This window comes from Cuculus canorus, chromosome 1 (genome assembly GCF_017976375.1).
Source record: "Cuculus canorus isolate bCucCan1 chromosome 1, bCucCan1.pri, whole genome shotgun sequence".
NCBI classification, from domain to species: Eukaryota; Metazoa; Chordata; class Aves; order Cuculiformes; family Cuculidae; genus Cuculus; species Cuculus canorus.
Window position 1 is genome coordinate 88,545,209 of NC_071401.1, and position 25,095 is coordinate 88,570,303.

At 37.2% G+C, this 25,095-nt stretch overlaps 1 protein-coding gene across 3 annotated transcripts in view; it reads right to left on the reverse strand.

Moving 5' to 3' along the window:
• Window positions 1–565: 565 nt before the first annotated feature.
• Window positions 566–25,095, reverse strand: part of RPGR (retinitis pigmentosa GTPase regulator) — a 46,883-nt gene continuing 22,353 nt past the window's right edge. For 2 of the 3 annotated variants that reach the window (XM_054081622.1, XM_054081613.1), the window contains 8 exons: window positions 23,375–23,533; window positions 12,508–12,663; window positions 11,848–11,972; window positions 10,528–10,710; window positions 9,473–9,638; window positions 8,212–8,315; window positions 6,327–6,392; window positions 573–5,311 (listed from right to left, as the gene is read on the reverse strand). In XM_054081622.1, the coding sequence (XP_053937597.1) occupies window positions 2,711–5,311; window positions 6,327–6,392; window positions 8,212–8,315; window positions 9,473–9,638; window positions 10,528–10,710; window positions 11,848–11,972; window positions 12,508–12,663; window positions 23,375–23,533 (3,560 nt within the window). In that variant the 3' untranslated portion in view covers window positions 573–2,710. Of the gene's footprint in view, window positions 5,312–6,326; window positions 6,393–8,211; window positions 8,316–9,472; window positions 9,639–10,527; window positions 10,711–11,847; window positions 11,973–12,507; window positions 12,664–23,374; window positions 23,534–25,095 lie in introns of all 3 variants that reach the window. The other variant, XM_054081633.1, reaches the window with a different exon arrangement.

Here is a 25,095-nt window from a genome sequence, read left to right on the forward strand (position 1 = left end):
AGATGTTTTTTTCTCTACTGAAAACTAGTTCAAGGGCACTTCTGCCATGTTGCTTAAGCAATGCACATCAATCCTTTTGTATCCCATAATAAATACCAAGAACATACTGAATTTCCACAAAACCACAAGCACCAAACTTCATAAACCAGTATGAGTCAAACTAAATAATATTCCACTCATTATGCTAATGGATTTCCAAAGTCCCCCCCAAAGCCCAGAAACATTGGCACTATGTACGATTCATGTAATGATTCTGCAGAAAACCCTTAGAAGCGCTGCAGTAATGCTCTGTTTTTCCCCTACCACAGGAATGATCCACAACACAATATAAAATCAGTTCTCAATTCAATGATTTTTTTATCCAGACAAAATAAAGAGGAGGAGATGCCCACAACTTGGCTTCCTTTACTCTCCTGGGAAGCCTTATGCTGTCAGCGCACGTTAAGAGAGGAACAACAAATGGTCCCCGTTTGCCTAAAGATTTAGATTAAAAGCTGCAGCCAAATAGTATATGAAGATCCATTCCTATGTGGAATTGGAAATAATTTACTTCAAATTGCTCTTAATTCCCACTGCTCCCCCCCCCAAATATTTTTCATAAGAAAGAGCAGATTTTTTTCACAGCACAGTTCTCTTCTAAGGTGGAATTTTAGAATCACAAATAAGTATAAATCATATCCAAGAAACACAGTTTTAGCCCTAGAAAAACACTTCTCAATATTACTCCAAGTTTAATCACAGTAACATCCTAATCTTTCCTATGATAAAGTAACACAGCTTAACTCCACTTAGTTTCAAAAGTAAATATTTTCACAGCAGTTCAGTGATAATGTAGCACTTCTGCTAAATAACTGAGAACTCAATTGCCAGAGAGAGCTGTTTTCTTGGAAGTGCATTTAACTGTTAAAATATTCTGCTCTATCAGAATATGAAGATACTTACCCTCTTCTGAAGGATTATGCATGCTGATGTCAAGACAACATATTCCAGAAAATCCCAAAACTTGAAACAAATTTCACAGGGACTAAATACAGTCACTGAATTAACTTTTTGCTATAGTTAGGGCATACGGTCTGTGACTGAAAGTGACCTTACCTTCAAATGTGGCATACGAAGGGGTAACTGAGGTAAGAAGGATCAAACTGGACTAGAATCTACTGGGAAACTACTAATCTACCACAGCTTTTTAAGAAAATAAATTCTGGAGACATTGTGGTAAAGATAGTTTAATGCTAGTATCTTACAAAACAACGTTAAAAATGTTTCATAATCTCAACATAAGTATTTATTCCATTAGCGTGTTTATTGAATGACATCTATTATTTTTTATCCCTTCTTCTGCTGTCCTCATTTTCAAACAGGGTGTAAATAACTTTTTAGCTAGAGAATATCAATACTGAGATCTGTTTAAAGAAACTTCACAGACCACCCACAGTGTTTTAAGTAATAAAGCAATATGATGAGTTCCTATCCATTCTTTTGACAGTCTGACCACTAATAGTTGAAACAGTAATGCAGTATCTTACAAAGTCACAAAAATAATTTGCATGATTTGTATGTGAATTTTAAGGAAGCTCTAGAAGTATTAATATACTTTGCTTTTCCAAAAAAGAATTCAGACTTTGATACCATTTTCTCTACTATTCCATCTGTCTTCTTTGTTTATTACATCATCAACTTCTGGAGACAATAGATGTGATTTTTAGGAGGGAAAAATACACATCTCTCCAATGAGGAGAAGCTTAGGCTCTGATCTTGAAAACATATATACAATTCACATTGCAACAAAGTGTACTCCCATGTTTGAGAGCCTTAGAGTTAGATGACTACTGTAATTTAGTCTTTTGTAGGCAGATATTGAATCTTCTGTTTGTTGCACAGTATACACAAGTAAATAATGTTTTACAGGTGTGTATTTTCAAATTCTTGATTATGTCTAATCACCAAATGGGATAATAAAAAACCTTGCTAAACAGATGCATTCTGACTCTAATGTAAACTACATCAGATTCTGAGACTTGTATTTGCCTTTTTACATATGATTGTGTGCTGACACCAAAAATAAGAAGTCAACATTAAGGCCTTCAAAAAAGCCCAGGCCACCATTTACCCAGGCCTGTATTTCCATTTGTCTGCCACTTACCACATGATGTAAATTTGGCAACTTGTCCTTTCCTTAATTTATGCTGTGTACTCAAAATTTTACCATTATATGAACGGAAGGAAATTAGAGGGAATCATACCAAAATTTAAAAATATGTATCTTTGATAATTTACTGACACTCCTTTCATACAAGGCACATAAATGAGCAAGCTCTCCTGCAACTAAACCTGATGCATTACCTTAAAAAATCTGATTAAAAGGCAAAGAAAATTACACTGTTACAATGTATAATTCATATTGTCAGTATGACATTAGAATTTAATTGAGGCAAACACATTTTCCCTCCTCAGCAGATATGTTTTTGTGTCACGTATGATAAAGATGATTGTGTAAATAATTCTATCAACAATATACGTGGTTTCTCTCATAAAAGCTTCCCAAATCTAAACACTTTCTTCAGTGCTTTTCAAGAAATTGGCACTTTAAAAGTATTCCATAATAATATATTTTGACTACATTTAAAACATATTTTAAGTAATAAAAATCAACCTGCCATAATCCCAAAGTTTCCTGAATAGGTATAAAATGCATCTCCAGTAGTCTATGCTACTTTAGTGTTAAATAATGAGGTAGCACATTGTTCCAAAATTGTTCTGAATTATGTGAACGACTTGCTACATGCTGCTTGGACTTAATTTTCTGTTTAGAGCTGTTTGGTAAAGCAGTACTTTCTGTCTTCTCTGGCTTCCTGGTTTTGCTTTTCGTTTGTGGAAGCTTATTACTATCATCTTTTCTTTTACCTTTTGCTTTTTCCTCTTCCTCTACTTCTTCTTCCTCTCTCTTATCCTCTTTGTCCTCCTCTCCCACATCCATTTTCTCCTCTTCTCCTTCACCCTGTGGTCCTTCTTCCCCTTCTTCCTTCTCTCCCTCTCCTTCCCCCTCCTCCTCCCCCTCTCCCTCTCCCTTTTCTTCCTCCCCTCCTTCTTCTTCTTCTTCTTCTTCTTCTTCTTCTTCTTCTTCTTCTTCTTCTTCTTCTTCTTCTTCTTCCTCCTCCACCTCCTCCTCCTTCTCCTCCTCTTCTTCTTCTTCTTCTTCTTCTTCTTCTTCTTCTTCTTCTTCCTCTTCTTCTTCTTCTTCTTCTTCCTCTTCTTCCTCTCCCTCTTCTTTTTCCTCCTCCTCTTCTGCTTCCACTCCCTCTTCTCCCTCTCCTTCCTCTGCTCCTTCTCCTTCTTCTTCAACTCTCTGTTCTCCCTCTTCTTGTTCCTCCTCTTCTCCCACCCCCTCTATCTCTTCATCTTCTCCTTCTTCTTCCCCTTCCTCTTCTTCATTTTCTCCTTCTTCCACATTTTCGTCTTCTTCCCCCTCCTCCCCTTCTGCTTCTGCCGCTGCTCCTTCCTCCTCTTCCTCCTCATCTTCTCTTTTCTCTTCAGCTTCATCCTTCCCCTCTTCTCCTTCTCCTTCTCCTTCTCCTTCTCCTTCTCCTTCTCCTTCTTCTTCCACTCTGTCCACTTCTACCTTCTTAGTTCTCCTATTTGCATTCTCTTCCTGTTCTTCTTCAGATATCTCATCTTCACTCCTCCCTGCCAATGACTGTTCTAACTCCTCCTCTCCACCCTCATCTTTTTCATTCTCCCTCTCTTTGTTTTCATCATTTTCCTGTTCATCTCCTTCCTCTTCTTCATCCCTCCCTGCCAATGATTGTTCTAACTCCTCCTCTTCATCCTCTTTGTCTTTTTCATTCTCCCTCTCTTTGTTTTCATTTTCATGTTCTCCCTCTTCTGCATCTACCTCTTTTTCTTTGTCCTCTCTATCTTCACCTTCTTCCTCACTCTCACCTCTTCCCTCACTTTTAACCTGTTCCTTGTTTTCTTCTTCAATGTATTCCTCTTTTGCATACTCCCCCTCCTCCACACTCTCATCTCCCTCACTCAGCATTTCTTCTTCCATCAACCTGCCTTCCTCATCTCCTTGTTCTTTGCCATCTTCCTGATTAAGCTCTTCAATCTTCTCTGCATCCTCATTCTCACTGTCTCTTTCAGCTTCCGATTCCTCACCTTCATTTTCTTCCTTATTATCTTTTTCCTCTTCGTCTTCATCTCTTTCTACTGAAACTCCATCTCTATCTTTTTGAATTTCACTCTCTTCTTCGTCCCCTTGTTCACCTGCGCTGTCAACTCTTTCATCTGTTTTTTCTTTTTCACTTTCGCTCTTTTCACTGCCTTCACTCTCCTGCTCTTGATTAGATTCCTCCTCATTCCTAATTTCTAACTGCCTTTCTTCATCAGATTTAGCATCAGAGTTTGTTTCTTCCTCATTCAGGCTTCTTATATCAGTCTCTTCCACACATTCTTTCTCATTGTTTGTAGCTTGCATCTCCTCAATCTCACTGTCTTCTTTTTCCAAGTCTAAATCTTTCACAGTTTCTACTGTTTTCATTGCCTTCTGGATCGCTCTGTCTTCAGAGTCATCCTCTTCTTTCTCCCTACTCTTAAGTATGTATTTTGCAGGCTCATTACTACTTTCCTCAGTTGAAGATGATGACATAGTTACAGCTATTTGTTTCAAAATTTGATCCTTTTTTTTAAACTTTCTCTGCTCATTATTGTTTTCTTCTTCTTTGGTGCATATTCTTTCACATTTATCAGATTTTTCAACTTCCTTTATTTTTTCTTTACTTTCTGCTTCTAGACTTACTTGCTTTTTAACAGGATTGTATTTTTGTACAGTTAATGAATTGGTCTGAGGCAGATCCCTGGATGCAGAAGGAAGTACCTCTATTTTAAGGGATTGTTTAGATGCAACAGGTTTTGACTTTTTATTGGAAGAATTTGTTTTTTCAGTCAGAATTTGTTTTTCAATGGGAATATTACAAGTTACTTCCTCTCTGACAAATTCAGGATTTTCCTTATATTCTTTTTCCCTTTTCACTGATCTGCATTTGTCCCTAGTAATTTGTTGAACACTACTTTTCAAAGTTCTTACACTTTGGGCATGCTCCAATTGACCTTTCATTGTATTTTTTTTGGCCATAGGTTTCTCTACAAAGGCACTGCTTTTTTCTAAATCTTGTCTTGATGATTCTGAAAGTGAACACTGCTTCTGTAAAGAGCTAGAGTCTAATTTTGAGCCCTCCTTCATGAAATCAGAATCCTTGTTTTTCATCCCACCCTTACCATCTCTTTTCAGTTTCACATTTTTATTGTTCTTCTATTCCACATGAGAAGCAGAAAATTAAAAAGAAAGAAGGAAAGCATTAAGACAAATGACAGCAAAAGAGAAAGGTTATAAAATCATCTGAACAAGAAAAGAAACAATTTGTGTGAGAGGACTGAAACATAGCACAAAAAGTAGAGTGTTTCACATGAAATGATTTTACAAGCACACATATTAGAAGAATGCAACATGCCATTGATGGTAAATGTGCTATTATGTCTTTTTCACCATCCAAGCACTCACAGTGAATGCAACAAGAACCATGCAGCCAGTATCATGCACCATAAGCTAGAGCCATGCAATGTGTGAGGCTATGCGAACAGAAGGAAAGCACTACAGTTCTCTTATACTTTCCTCCACCTTTCTCCTTGGGAAATCTTCTGATACACTGATTGTTATGTTTTTTCTAATAAGTCTGAAAATCTCTTTCTGCTTTAAATTTTACAGTTATATAGCAAATTCTGCAGAATCATTTTTTAAAAATATAAAATAAAATTATAATGACATATATCAAAATGCTGAAATGCTGGTATCACTTTAGGAATGAAATAGAATGATCTAATAATACAAATATATTTTAAATTCACAATTAAAGCTAGTCTTATTGCTCCTTCAAATATACCCCACGGTGAATTTCTGGTAATGAAGTCTTTCCCTGCATTGTGTTCCAAAAGTCAGTTAAAATATTTTAATATCAACAACCATTAGAAATGTATGTTATCAGCATAAGTTACAAACCACGTATGATAGGCTCTTGTTCCTTAAACTGGTAAAGTATTATACACTCTCATCTCAAAATATGCTGGATATGAGGAGTTCTATGTGCTCCCTATGACTTCTGTCAGCCTCTTACAATTATAGCTTGTAGGTATTCAGAAAATTAGCAAGAGGAGGCCTATAATATTTGACTTGCTTCTTTTAAAACTTAAACCAATATAGTACAAGATTTATAGATCTTTTAAACGTCAGTATAAGTGTATATATCTATATATAAAATTAGTTATAGTACCTTTTGTTTTTGGAGTGGTGATAATTTTAAGGACTGGTCACTGGGATTCAATTTCATTGCATGTGTCTGCAAAGAATAAGATCTCAATTAAAAAAATACACACAGCTAATAGGGAAAGCAGCATCAAAGCCCAGTTCTACTAAACAGAGCTATTATAAGTTACATGAACATTTTAGTACTACCACACAGTTAGGTTGAGACAAATCCATACAATTACTTAACTCACCTATTTCAGTTCCACTCCCTCATTTACTCCTTATAAAGACAGAGAATGGTAACTAGCTTAGCTATTAATATCTAAACTGTCTATAGAGACTGAAAGCTACACGTCCTCTCTTAGAGCCCGCAAGCACATTTTAGATCCACCTTCCACTCACTGTCAAGTTGTGGCTAAAAATATAACACCTTACTCCCTTATCATCACAATCTTCAGCTTAACATATAGTTTGATACAACAGCCTTGAAAGAACATGTTCAAAGAAACATTACATATATACAGTAGAAATTTTCAGCGGATTCTAATTCCTTCACCTCTTCTGCATAAAGCAAAAAAAAGAAAAGGCAAGGCAATGCAGAATACTGTGAGGTAGACAAGTGTAGGGAGGTTTCGGTCATCCCCTCCCATACACTCCAAATGACAAGATAATGTTCTCTGCTGTTGTTGACTGCTTATGGTTTAACCATTATATTCTATCTCAATACAGTCAGCATTGACAGTTCTGATTTCTGACTCTCAAAAATTTGTATTATCAATATGATGGGGCTTTACCCCCTCTTGTCACACTTGTCAATAAAATATATGTTGCCTCAGTGTAGAAAAACAGAAACAGCAATTCTGCAACAGATTATTTTCATTAAGATTCAAGAACAGCAATAATTTTTCTTTGTATTTTGACAAGTTTGACAGACTTCTTTCAAATTTACTGTTTCATTCTGACAAAAATTTTAAAACTGACTCACGTTGTTTACAAAAATGAAAAGAAGGAACATCAAGCACAGTGTGCAATTAAATAACACCCCAATAAACTAATGAACATAAAGTTATTGTGTCTGAAAACATTTTTTTTCTTCTAAATGAAAATGAAGTTTCATAGCTGTTAAATAAATGGTATGCACAAACATATTGTTAAATAACTAAGAACTGTTAAGTACAAACTAGTAATAATTCCTGTAAAACGTGCAATCTCTCCAGCATGACTGATGACATATTCTGAGCTGAGTCCACAGTGTTGCTCATTTGTTTCCATTCCACTGAAGTTAAAAAAAGGAAAAAATACAACACATTTTTCACTGCACTGCATTAAGGCATGTACAATTTGCCCAGAGAACAAGATCTTTTGGAAAGGTGTAGAAGTGTTAAGGTGAACATATTTTTCAGATAAAAGAAATAAATAGGAACATACTTGGGGATCACCAAATAATCAAAATGTCCATGTTTTTGGTCTTCCTTTTAATATGATCCACCTGTACTAAAAAAAAAGCTCTTCTTGCAACAGGAAAAGACAGCTCTCTGCTTCATTTCTTGCTATTCTCTCCTTGGAAATCATCAAGAGGAAATTTAAAAATAGAGATCACCATGTGGTATCCAGCATCCTTTTTCTTTCTTTTATGATATCCAAAGCTAAAGCACAGGGAGGGGCTGTACTACTTGGACTATTTCAATCTCATATTAAAACATTACTTGGAAAATGAAAACAAACTTTATCATTGGGTAATGACAACATGACGTGCATGCTCATTTAACAGTATGTTCAGCACTTCTTGGTGCCACCTATGACATTCTGGGCTAGGCAGGAGTACTAGAACTTGAAACATGACTTAGCTGCTTCATTCTTCCCCTGAATAAAAACGATCGAATCACAGAATTATTAGTGGGATATATTACCATATTCAGGATGTCAGTTGTATCTCCAAGGTTTCTGTCATTATTTTCACTATCTGAATCTTCTGCAGAGTCTTCACTGAGTTCATCTTTTTGATGATTCTTTCCTTCATGGTCAAATAGAGGAAGTAAAAAAATAGCAATATGAAGCAAACAGAACACCCAGCTTTTGTAAAACAGAGATTATCTCTATTTTACCGACACAGGACTGAAGTCCTAAGATTCCTTATTCCCCTAGCCTAATACACAGCAGAGACACTTCCACCTCCTTTTCATCAGCATAATAACATTAGAAGTAGCTCAGCAATCTGGCCTCAGTTCATAACAGATCTCTGACCATTTTTGCAGTCTTTCAAGGCATAAATATTACATGGGACTAAGATTCTTTTAGATAATTTCTTTGATAATAGTGCACCAATTAGACTAAATTAGCTGCAGTCAAGAATGTGAGTTTAACTCAAATGCAGCATCATAAAGATGTACCTATATAATTTTCAGGTTCACCTCAAGTTCATCAGGTATATGACCAGTTTCATACGGGATAAAACCTAAGGGTTTAGGCCAAAAAAGACTCTAAAGGCAAAACAAATTTCACTGCACTGCTTTCCTGGAACCAGAAATGCTAATGGACATGCCGGCGGCTTTACAAATAATTGTCTTAATTACAACTGAGTTAATTACTTTCAAATTGGATTTGACTGTCCAATAAATCTGAGCTAATTTTTACACAGAAGCACTGCATTCTGTACTTCCAGCACTACATACAGAGGAAAATCACACATACAGAGGAACCCAGATGGAGTCCAGAACTGCTCTAGCGAACCTGAGCAGAAGTCTAGCAATGTATTGGTATCACTGTTATCCAAGTCTTTACAAGACTATAACATTTCTTGTAGGCCTTTCTATATCATGAAGATTGTCCCTAATCAATTCTTTTCTTTAATTATTTTTCTTTTTTTGTGTGAAAATGGAGAAATCAGTTACTAATCTTATAGTATTTTTGTGAAGCCCTGTTTGTACAGGTTTGAGGAACCACAAGTTTCTTTCGCTCAACACTCCTCTAAATCTATAGGCATGTTTTCCAAACATGAACAGCACGAGGCAATTTCTTGTATGCATTCCTCAGTTTTCATGTCTTTATGCTGCCAACCCTCTTTAGGAAAAACTGATTTCAACTTTCTTTTGTGTTCAAATTGTTCATGAATGATTAGAGTTCAATTACATAATTCTCAGAAAACAGCAGCAAGATGTGAGGACGCTTCACCTTTTCCATGGTCTCTATCCTTCCTAGATTCAGCTTTAGGAAGACTTGTCGTAGAAAACCAGAGTGGGCTAGTGTTGCTAGTCACAGGCAGTGATGATTTTAAGAAGCTTTCTCCCAGTGGAGGCAGACTTCGTGCCATTCGAACAAACTGTTCTGGTGAATTTTCCTTTAGAAAATTAAAAAAATATTTTGAGAAAAAGAGTAGACGAATAAATCGTGAGCAACCTCTTATATGAAACAATGGCATTTTCTTTTAGTTAATGATACAGTGCTGCAACTTTTTATTTTTTTTAATTACTTATAGTCCTAAAAAGTGGAGAGATATGTAGTGGGATATTTGAGGTCATTTCTACACAATAATGTCAAGCAGTCTTAAAATACATATAAAGGAGAAAAAGAACTTTGATTTGTATTTAAAATGAAATTACTAGTGTCTGAAAAAATACTGAGGTATTTATTCCACAACATAAATATATTTTCACAAAGTAAATGTGTTTTTGTGGTGAAGTTAATTTTTAGACAGGTAAATGAAATGATCCAACTCATTGTACTGTTCGAGGAAATCACATGGAACATGTAGTGGACATAAAGGAGAAGAAACTATTATTCAAAGTAGCTACAGAATCTTTGGATCATATTAAGCTGACTTTGAAAATTTCTCCTTGGTATTTTATAAATTATGAACTTGTTTTGTGTATTCAAGGACTCAGAGGGAACAACAAAGAGTCAGGTTCATTTTCTTTTTATAACGTATTTCTAAGATTATTTTAAAAAATTAATAGTCTCTACTTTATAGAATTAAAAGAACAACAAACAACTAAACAAAATCAAAATCAATTTGAGTCTTTTTCATAGAAATAAACAAGTAAAACCTTGCCAATAACTGCCTCAATTTTGGGACCAGGATAGATATTAATTCTGGTTTTTATACATTAAAATTATACATGCATTTTAAGGATATATATTTATCTGCTGGGTATATGCTCTGATTTTAGCTTTAAAAGTGATTTTGTTTCCTAAATAAATATGGCAACTATAAACAGCCCTGAATTTACCCTCTCTCGACGTCGCATTCGTGCTGATGTTAGTTGTAATGTGTTTGTTAGTAGTGATTCTCCACTTATTTTAGAGATAGTAGCATTGAAATCGTTCTCAGATAAATCTTCTAAGAGTACTTCTTCAGATCCTTTAGGTCTTGGAGCAGCAAAAACTAGCATGTGACAACCACCACAAGCAACCTATAGCATCAAAAGAAGTGTGATCATTTCATTTGCAAGTATCAATATAAGGTCCTCATTTCCTTACAAGCATCGCTCGGGCTTAGATTATAAGAAAAACCATAATAAAAGCAGGTGATATTAAACTGCTTCAAATTTAACTCCTAATGATGTTAGCAAGGTAAAAGTACTTAATTACATTTAGTAATGACTAGTGATCTATGTTCATTTCTTCTTACTTAAGTACAGTATATTTGTGTTGAACAGAACACAAGATATGTCTATCAAATTATTGATACAGAAGAAAGCAAAGATATTTCCACTAATTTTCAAGGGATTTGAGCTAATTATTTTGATGCACCTCATATGTGAGCAATATTGATAGCTTCAGTGATGCAAAGCTAGATATTTTATCACATCATACACAAAATGTAAAGCAAGTCTTACACACTCCAACAGATAAAGTATTACTATACAAAGAACAGAGGCTTCATTATTTTAAAAAGTTTAAAACCTTTACCACTTCTGATAGAAAGTCCTTCTACTCTAAGTCCAGTAAACAAACAGAAATGATCAACAGACTTTTGCCCCAAATTTTTCTCAATCCCGAGTCATGTTTGCATTTTTGATGCTGGCAATTCTGTGACATTTATTTGCTAAACAGCTCAAGGAACAGATGAAAACAATGCCCTTAAGAGAAAAGAGTGTTTCTGCTTATTCATCCCACTTTGATTCAAAAAAGCAACTCCTCAAATCTTCTTAAGGTTTAAAAATATCCCACTGTGCAAATAATTATTAAAATTTTTAAAAATGATAGTCATGTTTTCAGAACTGAAATTAGTTTCCCTGTCCTGCCAACAACCTAAAAGCAAGAAGTATTTAATTTTGTAGGCTACCAGAGCTCTAGAGACCAAAACACTATAGCACAGCACTATTGAATAAAACCCTAAAAAGCAGTGTATATGTGTAGTCCAAGCCAAATACATTCTAAATTAAATGAACAGTGTGATAAGTAAAAACAATTTCCTTTTTCTTTCAATTTTTGCTGTCTACTAATTAAATATTAAAGAAAGAAAAAATATCTCAACTTTCATTAATACTGTGTTTCATAAGAAGATAAATAGCTTGATGTCTGAGAAGCATGAACAAAAGTTTTACCAAAAGGACCGTGAAGCTCAAGAAATTATAACACAAAGTGGGATCAAACTGATTCGTAAAACTCTCTTCTCCAAGGCCTAACTTGCCATGTCGCCCATCTCCAAAAGTAAACATGAGGCCATTCTCTGTATGTGATAAAAAAAAGGATGTTATTAATAACAAAGATTCAATACAAACCAGGACAAAACCATTACACACAAAAATTAACAGGCAAGTAAGGAATATTTCTCTTCCGAAAGTAAAACCCAAACAATTATTTTTAGATTTTCAACACATGAATATGATAAAAAAATACTTAACTTCTCAGGCAACTTTTCAAGTACTGTCTGAGAGTTAGTCTATATAAGTTGTAAAAAAACCCAAAATACAACAAAACAAACAAAATAATAAGATTGAAATTGCAGAGAAAAACAGAAACTTCTAAACAAGAATACTTGCTAGCAAAGCATGATTCTGAGGTTATAAATTCCCAGGAGACAGCATGTACAGAGCTATGAATGGAATGGCTGTGAATCCAAGATTCCTCCTCGCTAGCTCACTTAACCTTTAGAACTAGTAACTTTACATATGTCTTCTTCTAATGTGAATTTTACTAAGAAAGCATTTATGGTACAATAGAAAGTCACTGGAAGCACATTTCAGAATTTTTCACTTACATACCTGCTATTACAGCAGTATGATTTTCTCCACATGTAATGTTACATATTTTATGCCTCCTCAAGTGTTTCACAGATTTCGGGACTGAAGTTTCAAAAATGAAAGTACCATGTCCCAGCTGTCCATATTGTCCAAGTCCAAAAGTATATACATCTGTTTCTGAAAATACACATGCAAAGTTAATAACAAATATGCTGACATATATATTATAACCAGCTTTCTATTAAATGGAAGTCAAATGACATCAATATCAAAAAAGCAATGTTTTTTTCAATTATAAAACATACCAACTAATATATTACACTTATCAATTAATAATCAAGTACAAAAAAAAATTAGGAAATCAAGCCTTAAAATTTATACAGAAAAGAATTTTTAATAGTTCAATATGCAATACATTTTCTAACATAACTGCAAAATAATCCACTGATCACATGTACACAAATATCAGCTAACAAAAAATTTATGAAGTTTACAGACTGCAATTAGTTCAAGACCACAGTGTTTACATATATGTGCATTTTCAAGTACAATAGTCTCACCTTAGTTTCTGGTTACCTGCATGTACACTGACTCTAAATTTAATAGACTAGACCTCTTTGAACCAATACTAATTTATGCATAAGAGGTTAGAACAATAACAGAATAGGTTTCAGTATTCTGTTCAGCTGACGAATCAGCCCTGAATTAAAGACAGAGAACACTGTAATTGTGTTATCTTGTGACAGAATAATCATCTTTCCACACTTATAATTTGTAAGTGTAATGGATTGCCTGTGTCTGGAAAAACCGTAAGAGCTTCTCCAAAGCAATAAAGATTCTTAGTGTGTCCATCCCCAGCACTCCATCACAAGGGAAGACTGTGAAGCTTGGAAATCTTCATGAGGCCATGCTTGAAAAAGAAATTCAAAGACTACTTTTTTTTTTTTTTTGAAAAGTAGAAGTTGTCCTAGAATTTTATTCCCTGCCCCTTTTTCTTCTGCACGTAGGCCAAATAAAAGCAAGAGAAGTACTACTTAAAGTATTTGAAAAATTGTTATGAAAACCTGGGAAGAATTGCAAAGGTAAAAAATATTCACATCAAGCAGAAATAACTGGGACTTGGGAGCAATATATCATTATATCATTGTTACGAACACGGTGCAGAGCATGCCTGCTCCTGCTGCACAGATGCCATCAGGTCAAAAATTTCACTACCTTCAAAAGCAAGAGAGGAATGGGCTTCCACAACAGATTGTGTGGAACAGTCAATAGAGAATCTTTGCTTCTTCAGCACTATTTTGTGTAATGGAAACAAGGCCACTGAAATATCAAAGTAAGTTTCAGTATCACAAAAGTAGTTTTTTTCACTGTAACCAAATTCTCAAAGCAGCCACAAGATGGATAAATAGTAAAAGGAAATTATGTTACTGTTGCCTCAAACTAATCCTGCACTCCTGTCAGGAGAAGAAAAAGCACAGAACGGACTGAATTTTGTATTACTACCAGAGTACACTTACTAATTTATATTGGGCTTTCAGATTTCAAAGGAACCATGGTGAAATATTGTAATGCTATGTATGGAAATGTTCTTTCTGGAAAAGGGTTTGCCCTTTCTGCCTCTTTTAAACTGTTCTATATTAAAATGCCATGAATTCACACCATAAAGAAACCCCGATGGTCTTACACTTTTTTCAGACTGTAGATGAAAAATATTGAGTGAAGCTGTTGTCTTTACTAAATGTAATAGCAATGCTCCCTCTGCTGGAAATTTCAGTGCAAGAATGCAAATCTCAGGATTTAAAAAAAATAAAACAAGTATGAATTTTTGTGTATTATTTAGACTTTCTGCATAAGAATCAAGAAACTACACCTGAAGGACAGAAGCTTTCTCTAAGTGAACTGAAGTCTTATCTTCATTTCTTAGATAGCTAATTGCATAAATTTGGTTTAGAAGTACTATATTTGTCTTAATGTTTCTTTGGAAACTGGCAGATCTTGTAATTTTCAAATTATATGGCTTTATCTATTTATTTATCTATTATTTATATTTTATGGGAGAATATTCAGTCCTTATTGGATGCAAAAGGAACAACTGTGACAAAGGGTGAGGACAAGGCTGACGTAATTAATGCCTTCTTTGCCTCAGTCTATAATAGTAAGGGAAGTTGTTCCCTGTGTGTACATAACCAGGAGCTAGAGGAGCAGAACAAAGCTCCCATGATCCAAGAGGAGGTGGTTAGAGACTTGCTTGGCCAATTAGACACTCACAAGTCTATGGGGCCGGATGGGATTCACTCAAGAGTATTGAGGGAGCTGGCGGATGTCCTTTCCAAACCCCTTTGCACCATCTTCCAGCAGTCCTGGCTGACTGGGAAAGTTCCACTGGACTGGAGGCTGGCTGATGTTATACCTGTCTACAAGAAGGGTCAGAGGGAGGACCCAGGAAACTACAGGCCTGTCAGTCTGACCTCAGTGCCGGGGAAAGTCATGGAACAGCTGATCTTGAGTGCTATCATGAAGCACATGCAAGAGAACCGGGTGATCAGGCCCAGTAAACACGAGTTCATGAAAGTCCTGCCAAACTAACCTGATCGCCTTCTATGACAAAGTGACCCACCTACTGGACGAGGGAAAGGCTGTGGATGTAGTCTTCTTGGACTTCAGTAAAGCCTTTGACACAATTTCTCACAGCATTCTGCTTCAGAAACTGACTGCCTTTGGCCTGGACAGGCGCACACTCTCCTGGGTTGAAAACTGGTTGGATGGCCGGGCCCAGAGAGTGGTGGTCAATGGAGTTAACTCCAGCTGGAGGTCAGTTACAAGTGGGGTTCTTCAGGGCTCAGTGCTGGGTCCAGCCCTGTTCAATGTCTTTATCAATGACCTGCATAAGGGGATCAAACGCCCCCTAAGTAAGTCTCTGGATGACACTAAGCTGGGTGGAAGTGTCGATCTGCTGTAGGGTAGGGAGGATCTTCAAAAAGATCTGAACAGGCTGGACCGCTGAGCTGAGGCCAATGGCATGAGGTTTAACAAGGCCAAATGCCGGGTCCTGCACTTGGGGCACAACAACCCCGTGCAGTGCTACAGACTGGGGGAAGAGTGGCTAGAAAGCTGCATGGAGGAGAAGGACCTGGGGGTGTTGGTTGACAGCGGCTGAACATGAGCCGTCAGTGTGCCCAGGTGGCCAAGGCGGCCAATGGCATCTTGGCTTGTATCAGAAACAGCGCGACCAGCAGGTCCAGGGAGGTTATTCTCCCCCTGCACTCGGCACTGGTGAGACTTCGAATCTTGTGTTCAGTTCTGGGCCCCTTGCTACAATAAGGACGTTGAGGCTCTGAAGTGTGCCCAGAGAAGAGCAATAAAGCTGGTGAAGGGGCTGGAGAACAAGTCTTAAGAGGGGCAGCTGAGGGAACTGGGGTTGTTTAGCCTGGAGAAGAGAAGGCTGAGGGGAGACCTCATTGCTCTCTACAGCTACCTGAATGGAGGTTGTAAAGAGGAGGGTGCTGGCCTCTTCTCTCAAGTGCCAAGAGGGAATGGCCTCAAGCTCTGCCAGGAGAGGTTCAGGCTGAAGATCAGGAAAAAATTTTCACAGAAAGGGTCATTGGGCACTGGCAGAGGCTGCCCAGGGCGGTGCTTGAGTCACCATCCCTGGAGATATTTAAAAGACGGGCAGATGAGGTGCTCAGGGACGTGGTTTAGTGGTTGATAGGAATGGTTGGCCTCGGTGATCCAAGAGGTCTTTTCCAACCTAGTGATTCCAAGATTCTATGATTTGATCTGATTAACATAATTCTTTTTGGTGAAGTTTGATATTTTTCACATTATCTTTAATCCTAGCTTGAAACAGCCAATGTTTTTTCGCACTTGTGTTTAGAGTGCAATGTTCCAAAATGCTAACTTTAAAAGCACAGGAAAATATTTTCTTTCTTCTGTTTCTACTGACAATGAGAAGAACAGCCCAATCAAAAACCAGGTTAGAGGCCTTTAAAAGAAGAATGATTTCTTCTACTGCCCCTAAAGACCAGGGGCTCCTAAACTTGCTTAGTAGTGAATTATCAAGGCATAGGAAGACAAAAACCTTGCAGCTTTCTTAAACGATTCACCACCCTGATGCAGAAGTGAGGCCAAACCTCATTTAGCAAAATGAGGTACTTCCTCCACTCTATGGCAAAGCAATCTCATACACTTAGCAATAAAGTGAAAGAGGAGAATTTCATCATTCTGAATTTAATTTATAAATGAATTTGCCATAGCAAGAATCCAAAAGCGGACATAGCTCCACAGTCACCTTCTTCTTACTGTCCTCTGTCCCAGTAAGGATATGGTTGGATGAGACAAATAAAACGTACTGCCATCAAAAGGGCAGACCTCACTCCCCCTCTCTCTCCCTTCAGTCCGCACTTGCACTGTCTCTGCTACTCATGTAGGTGAGTCAGCTCAGCTCAGTAAGCCAGGTTTTGGGGGTTTATACTGGTAGTTTCCTGTGGAATGGTCAAGACAGCACAAGAGTGGTAGAAGGGAAGAGGGAAGACATATGGCCACTGCAGCATTAAGGAAGCAGCACTTGAATGCATCAGTGAATAACAATGAAGGCTCAGCAATACTAACAGCACCCAGAGGAAACCAAACACAAGTCCCATATTGGCCTCAAGGAAGTAACTGCTGCTTCTGTAAGGGTCGTTCAAAGGATCAATTTCTGTCTCAACATTTCCCATCAGGTGCTAAGCCTCAGAAACCACAGTCGCAGGCGTTACGATAACGGCCAAAGCTGGTATGCTTTGTACCTGCCAAAGCTGGTACACAACGAATGATTTGTGCCTGTCTCCAAGTCTCCCTGCTACCCATACCTACCTACTATTCAAGACAGGAAAATTAATGATGGGACTTACCACAGACCCATACCCCAACAGAGCATGTACAGGGACAAGTTCATCCAAAGTTCAAGGTGATGATGACTACTAGCCTTCATTGGGGACCCCAAGTCGACCACCGCTGCCAGGAGGAGTGCATGCGCAAGGAGAGGAGACCTGCCTCCAAAGATGATCACGCCTCAGACACTCCTCTCTTGGCATGTGTGTGGCCTGCCAGGTGAAGTTTGGCATATCTCCACAGGATCGAGGTGAGGCAAAGGTGGGTCGCAAGGAGGAAACTAGCATAAAAGACAGCTCTGAAACAGCTGAATTTGGAAGATCTTCCCCACCGTGAGATCACATCAATCGAAGACAGAGGCAGAGGAACGCCTTCTGGACCCGGACCCCCAGAGACACCGGAAGTCTGTGGACTCGTGGTAGCTATAAACCCCTTTTCTCCCCATCCTTTTCCTTATTCTCTCTCTTTTTCTATCACAAGCCGCTTTATGGGCACAATTAATAAAGTTCCTGTTTGGACTGAAATTTAACTTCTTTGACTTGTTGAATTATTGCTTTGCTTTCTTTTTGCACTCCAAGATCATAGTTGAAAAGAACCATCACACGTCTGCTTATGAGTGGACCGTGACAGCCTCCACAGCAGCAGCCCAGGAGAAGGGCCCAGGAAGGATGAAGACAAATGGTATCAAAGCTTGCACAGAAGCCAACGGCTTCACCGTTCCAAGTATGCTTTAAAACTTGAGCGATGGGACTGCTTCCTCTTTACTTCCTACATTTTCTTTTCTGGAAGAATAGGCTTATTTCCCTGTAAGTGTTTATCTTCCACCTTCGCAGGCATCTTCTGGGGGAAAAACAGCTCTGTAACATCAGTGACTGTTGTCACTGTAAAAAAAATAGTTTTAAGCAAAAATCTACATAGCTTTCAGATTTTTTTAAAAACATGCTATCTGCTGAACGAACTGAGGGAGCTCGAAGAGTGTTTTCAAGATTGATGCCTTCCTTGCTACATATTTAAGGCTATATATACAGCTAAAAATCCACAAAAGAAAACCAGAAACAGACAGATATGGTTATAACTCTCCACACAGATTAATTGTACTTGAACATCATTGTCATTATTATAATCTTACTACCATTATTATGTCAATGGGCTATTCATTCTTACTATAGCTTTATTTTCAAACAGCTTATGCTGAGAAAAATTACTGTAAAAATCAGCTGTCAACACAATATTCAGTTTTACCAGAGCTAGTAATTGGATTTAGGGATTTCAGTATAAATAGTATATAGACTTAAGAATGGTTTGAAAAATCTAGATAATCCTATATGGTTTCAACAGTCAGTTCTGCCATGAAAAGGTAGAGCTTTTTCATCCCTTTCATCCTCTTTCAAAAGGAAATCTTAACTTTCTTTTCTTTTTAAAAGACCTTGAGACAGAAGATGAAAAATCCAATATTTTACATCCTAATGCACGAATATGCTGTATTGTTACGTCAAACGATCTATTCTTGAAGGACTGCTTCACTTTTTCCTTTGAAGAGATATCTTTGCTTTCCCCTCCTTTATGAGAATAAAAGGAGGTAACACATCCTTTTATAGACTAGATTATTCCCAGAGGATCTGTCATCATCTGGAAAAAACTGGAAAATATTAAAGCCATTCCCAATCATCTGTTTCTTCTCCAATTTCTAGATTCACAAGTTATTACCATTCTACCTTTTAAAAGACTTTATTGAAAAAGTACACAAATTGAGATTGCTGTTCTCCCATATTTCTTTTGAAAGTGATGATACCAAGAGCTTTCATTTTCAGTAGGAAGCATTTGCAAGCATTGTGGGTAGTGGATGCATTTCTTTTAGTCTCTGAGAGAAATCATCTGGGATATGATCTTTTTGAACTGGTTGACACACAGTCACGAAATGAATAGGTTTGTGCTGCTAGAATGAGAGAAGGCTTTTGCACAATAGAATTTTTAACTGTGATTCTGTTTATTCTCTAGAACAACTGCAAATATTAAAAGCAGAAGTAACAATAAGACTTGCAAAGAAGATGGCCTTCAATACCATTTTCAACATTTTATCATTAAAAGGTTTTTTATTCTGAATCACTGCTCTCAACAGTTTAATTTTTTGAGTTTCCTATTTTGGAGTTTCAGAAAAAAAAAAAAAGGAATTATTTTAAAATATACTTTTACCATTTGCTCTAATACTTGCTGGAGAGGTTCCAGCGGCTTGATTTAGTAACTTGGATAACAGTGGTTCTTACCATACAACAATGCAAACAGAGTAGATAGTACAGTCATAAAAAAGAAATCAAATGAAGTGCTTTATAATCGACTGATTATGTATGTGAGTCAGGAACGAAGTTGCCTTGTATTCAGTAAGATAACTGGATTATGCTTTCTTCTAATTTTATAAACCTTAAGTAGAACTGATGACAAGAAATAAGCCAAGATGTGCAACACTTTCTCCATATGCCATTTTCTCCTATCCAATTCCTATGTTAAATGAGATAGATGAAACAGGGGAATATACAATAGTCAGACACTCAATTCTTATTTCTTATTAGAAAGACAATGAAAAGATGAAAACTGCATAATTATATATTGTGTTAATGAGGCCAAACAGCACTCTCTTTCATGGAAGATTATGCATAAAATTCAGAATTTCTTCAGATTCGTACTACTTTCTTAATTTAGGAAAATTAGCTTAAAAGAGGTCTAAATCCTTCTGCTCCTATTTAAAGAGATATCCCTCAACAGAACTCTCAATTTGTGGTCCCGCCACTTCATCTCAAGATGCAATATACACTTCAGTACTGATTTCTTGTTAAGTTTCTGTTGCAAAGCCTATAATGTATGTATGCTACATTTGCTTTTTAAATTATTAGTGTCCAAATCTAAGTCTTCCCATTTTTTTCCCCAAATTTTGCTTTGAGTCACTAAAATTTCTGTATGTCAATATTCCTGATGAAGTATCTTCCACTTGAGACAGACTCCTCTGCTGTTCAAAGTGTCTTAGGCAGAGGTTCACAGCTGTAGCCTATTTAATAACAGCTGAATCACAATAAAAAAAAAAAAGAACTATCCAACTTTTCACTCGTATCACAACTGTCTTTACAAAAGTCTATTTTGTTGGAGGATATTGTTTTCCTCTTCCTTTGACTCAACTAGATCTTCCAGCACTCAACATCTTGATCATCAACTGCCAGATAAGCCAGCACTCAATTTCCTGTTTGCCTTCTACTACAAAATCTGTTTCCATCAACAAGTAAACTTACTTACTAAGACACTGACTTACTATGGTGTTTTCTTCACTGTATATGGGGTTTGGCATTTATATTTTGCGTCTTTGTTCTAGCTCTTTGTACAGACTTCACTATAGTGATGATGTCATCCAGGTCTAGATCTTCCTACTAAATCTCTGTAACAGTAATTTGTTATAATGAAATTTTATCACATTCAAATACCATTAAAAAAAAATACCTACTGGCTGGCTTCAGATTTATGGCTAAAAAAATAATCAATAATGATAATCAAATTCTTTCTGCAGAACTTCACTTTATAACCCATAAAACAATGCTATGATATACACATTTGCTGGCCCAAAAATTTATAGTAATTTTTTTCCTAATAATGATAATCTGATTTGATGTAAAGAAATTTATTTTATGACAGAATACTGCTAGTGTAAGACTATATGTTGATGGAAGAAGAGAGACAAAGGCATTGAAATGTAGGCAAACGTTTGCATTATTTCCTGGACTGGCTACTGTTATTTCCTCTTCATACATTTTTCCAAAGGAATTTTAACCTACCCAGAATCTCACAGCTTGACTCATCATTACACACAACCTTTCCCAGCACATCACTTCCACCTTTACTCTCTCCAGTGGCTCGCAGTACAATACCACATCATATTATTTATAATCTCCCTCGGTTAGATTTTCAGTTTATAATTTAGGAATTTTGGTTACATAAGCTTTAACGAACACCACCAGATTAACAAGAGAGTATGTAGCATTTTCAAAATACAGATTTAAGGACTGAAATCTCTACATCTTACTTGTTTTTACAGCTTTTGCATTTTGGTAGAAGACTAATTACAGGCATGTTATAAAGCTGTGAAACTCTTTACAAGCCAAAGCTATTTTTTAAACCATCTGTGGACAAAGTCAAGCTTCCTGCTTCTATAGTACTATAGTTCAGGATAGAACTCGTAGAGGTAAATAGCTAGCAATGTTTTGCATGTATCTCTTTGAAAAGCTAATTTATCATTTGCACACAACTATTTGATACTACAGTAATACACACAGTCTTACAAGTACTATACATACAACCCCGTGAACTAATATGTAATAGCTGTATTTGCTGATTTTTACAACTCATGCAATATTTTTAATATCTATCTCTGTAATAGTTTTATATGTCAGTTAAAGATTCTGCTCAAAGTCACAGGCAAATTCTGCATCACAGCGAGAGATGTTTAAACCATTTAGGCAACCAGTAGATTGTGCACCTCCATCACTTAACAGACAGCTGCTTGAAAAGTGAATTCCTAAATACCTTCCTAAATATTCAAGGTTATTCAAATTTACAACAGAACAGAAGCTTTCCCCTAAAATTTGCCCCCTTGCATCAATACCACTTTCAAGCTTCTTAGAAGAAAGAAACATCCATCATCTGTGTCACACTAGGTGGTGTTGGCTTGTTCCAATTCCAGTAAAAAAGGCACTCAGACTCTGTAAAGCATGGCAATGTGATTGAGAGCAGCCCAGAGGAGGTCTTGGGGCTGCTGACTGATTAGAAACTCGACATGAGCCGGCAATGTGCACTCACAACTCAGAAGGCCAACCATATCCTGCGCTACATCAAAAGAATCGTGGCCAGCAGGGCGAGGGAGGTGATTCTCCCCCTCCACTCTACTGTCATGAGAACCCACCTGAAGCACTGTGTCCAGTTCTGGAATCCCCAACATAAGAAGGATATGGAACTGTTGGAACAGGTCCAGAGGAGGCCTACAAAGATGATCAGAGGGCTGGAGCACCTCTGCTATGAGGACAGGCTGAGAGAGCTGGGGTTGTTAAACCCGGAGAAGTCTCCGGGGAGACCTTATAGTGGTCTTCCAGTACCTGAAGGGGCCTACAAGAAAGCCAGGGAGTGACTTTTTACAAGGGCATGCAGTGATAGGACAAGGGGGAATGGCTTTAAATTGGAATGGGGAAGATTTAGATTAGACATAAAGAAGAAATTCTTCACAGTGAGAGTGGTGAGGCACTGGCACAGTTTGCCCAGAAAAGCTGTGGATGCCCCGTCCCTAGAGGTGTTCAAGGCCAGGTTGGATGGGGCTTTAGGCAACCTGACCTAGTGGAGGTGTTCCCACCTGTGGCCGGGGGTGGGAACTAGATATCTTTAAGGTCCCTTCCAACCCAAACCATTCTATGATTCTAGTTACTGGAGCTATTATAAAGAAAAAAGACAGTATCAATAATCTTACACTGCTTTTGATGCTGAGAATACTGAGCTGTGTGGAACTGAAGAGGCTTCCAGCCGGGCATGTGTGCTATGTAGATCCCATCCATGGAAGGTTACCCCATTTTGGTCATTTGAGCTCTTGATTTTCTTACAAGCAAAACAACTCTATTCATCTACTGTCAAATAAAAAGGACATTCACATGCTGCTGACGTTTTAGATAAAGGCAAAGACTCACAGGTGGTGTTATCACTGGTACCAAGCTGGAACTGGCTGTAAGCCCCTCTGTTAGAATTAGCTGACAACACTTATCCTGCAGCAAAGGGATATGCACAGCAGAGGCCTGAATACCAAACTAATTGTGCAGCACAGCACAGGCCTGCACTTAGGTTAAATGTTACAAGGATTTCAACCTCCTTGACATGCAACAGTCTTCCAGTTAGGATCACTACAGAATCTTACATTTCAGTGGGATGTAAATTCTTTAAAGTAAATTGACTTCACTGACTACGTTATAGGGCCGTAAAAAAAGCCAGTTAAACTGCATACCTGTCAGCACCACTGTATGTTCTCCACCACAAGCTACCTTATTAACCTTTTCCATAATTCCAAGTACAGGCTGTGGGACTCTATTGTTCTTCAGTTGTTCAGGCAATAGTCCCAGTTTCCCATTGTCAGGTTCTCCAAAAGTGTACAGCTCCCCATCTCCTGTGAAAATACAGAACAGAGCAGAATTTCCAGCACGCACTCAGAAGCAAGGCTGGGTTGTCAAGACTACTGCAGCCACAAATCAGCAAGATAAATAAGTGTATGAACATTACAGAACAATTGAACATACTTGTATAATGTCCAAATGGCTGTGCAAAGCAGTCTGCTTTGATAGGACAAGAGGCTAAATTTTAGCCCCTCTCCAAGACGAGAACTGCAAAATCGAGCCTGGAAGGAATCTAATCAAGGGAAAACCAAAACCACATACATCCTGCTACTGAGAGGTTATCTTTACAGATCTCTTCCTCTACCTTCTTTCTGATCTGTTACATAATCATACAAGAAGAACCTTCTCTCTCGCCCAGGCTTTGGTAAATAATTTTACTTTCAAGTTCAGTTTATTCTATATTTCAAATCACTCCATTTGCTTTTTCACTGCTATCTAACTCTGAATTACCATTCAGGACAGTGTTCTGTAGATCCTACTCCCACAGTTAAAAACAGAACACGTACAGTGCACTTTCCATTGCTATATTTTCAATCTATCTATGTTTATCTACACCTTTCACAGTTATCTATATCTTACATTTATCTACATCTTTTCTTTACAGTTTATCTACATCTATATTTCTGATTTTCTGTGCTAAGGGGCTCTCAATTATTGTAATAGTTTAGAGTGAGGTTTGGGTATAAAACGTTTTCCTCCTGCCAGGAAAACGTCAAGTTAACAGCTGTGTGTTCTCCCCTCTTGAAAAAGATTATCTGTAGATTAGTGTTCTCATAGCAAATTGTGGCCCACAAGCTGAATTCGAAATTACTTACCAAAAAAATCATTAAATACTATTATGCAAGAAAAAATCTGCAGTTTAATCCCAGTTGTATATAACAAAGCACAAGGATAAACAAAACTCTCACACGGAACTAGTCCCAGATAAAGAAAAACTGAAATTAGTACAGGAGCTGCTTGCTAAAGGATGTCCCAAGAGATAGCTACAGTTACATAACCAACACAACAGCAAACCCCAGAGTGTATACTCCATAATTAAAGCTCATTAGAAGCACCCATTTACAATTATTTTCAGAAACATGTAGATTTGTACTTCAGTGCAAAATGTACTTTTACTTTCAGAGGGATACATTTAGTATTTACAAATTCACAGCATTTGGAGGCATTGCTATTGCACGATGCACAAGTATCTGAGAAATTCTTATTTAAAAGCTATTAATCCCTTGCCAACGTGAAATTGGGTTAATCTTAGTAATGCTGGTCTTTCCACACACACAATCAAAACAGATGACTTCAAAGAAAATTTCAAAACTGAAGCCTTACTTAGGTGTTCAGAACTGATGATTAGAGAAGACCATCCTTCTCTCCATTGAACACACATAGAGCACATGAAAACAAGCTTATTACTATTTTTATGTTAACTTGTGAATATTCCCCCATTTGCATAGCTGGTGCATTTGTTGCATCTCCTTGCACTTGTCAGCCACAACTTTAAATTTGGGCATTTAAGCACCATGGTAATAACCAAAAAAATCAACTCTACAGAACTAGGAAA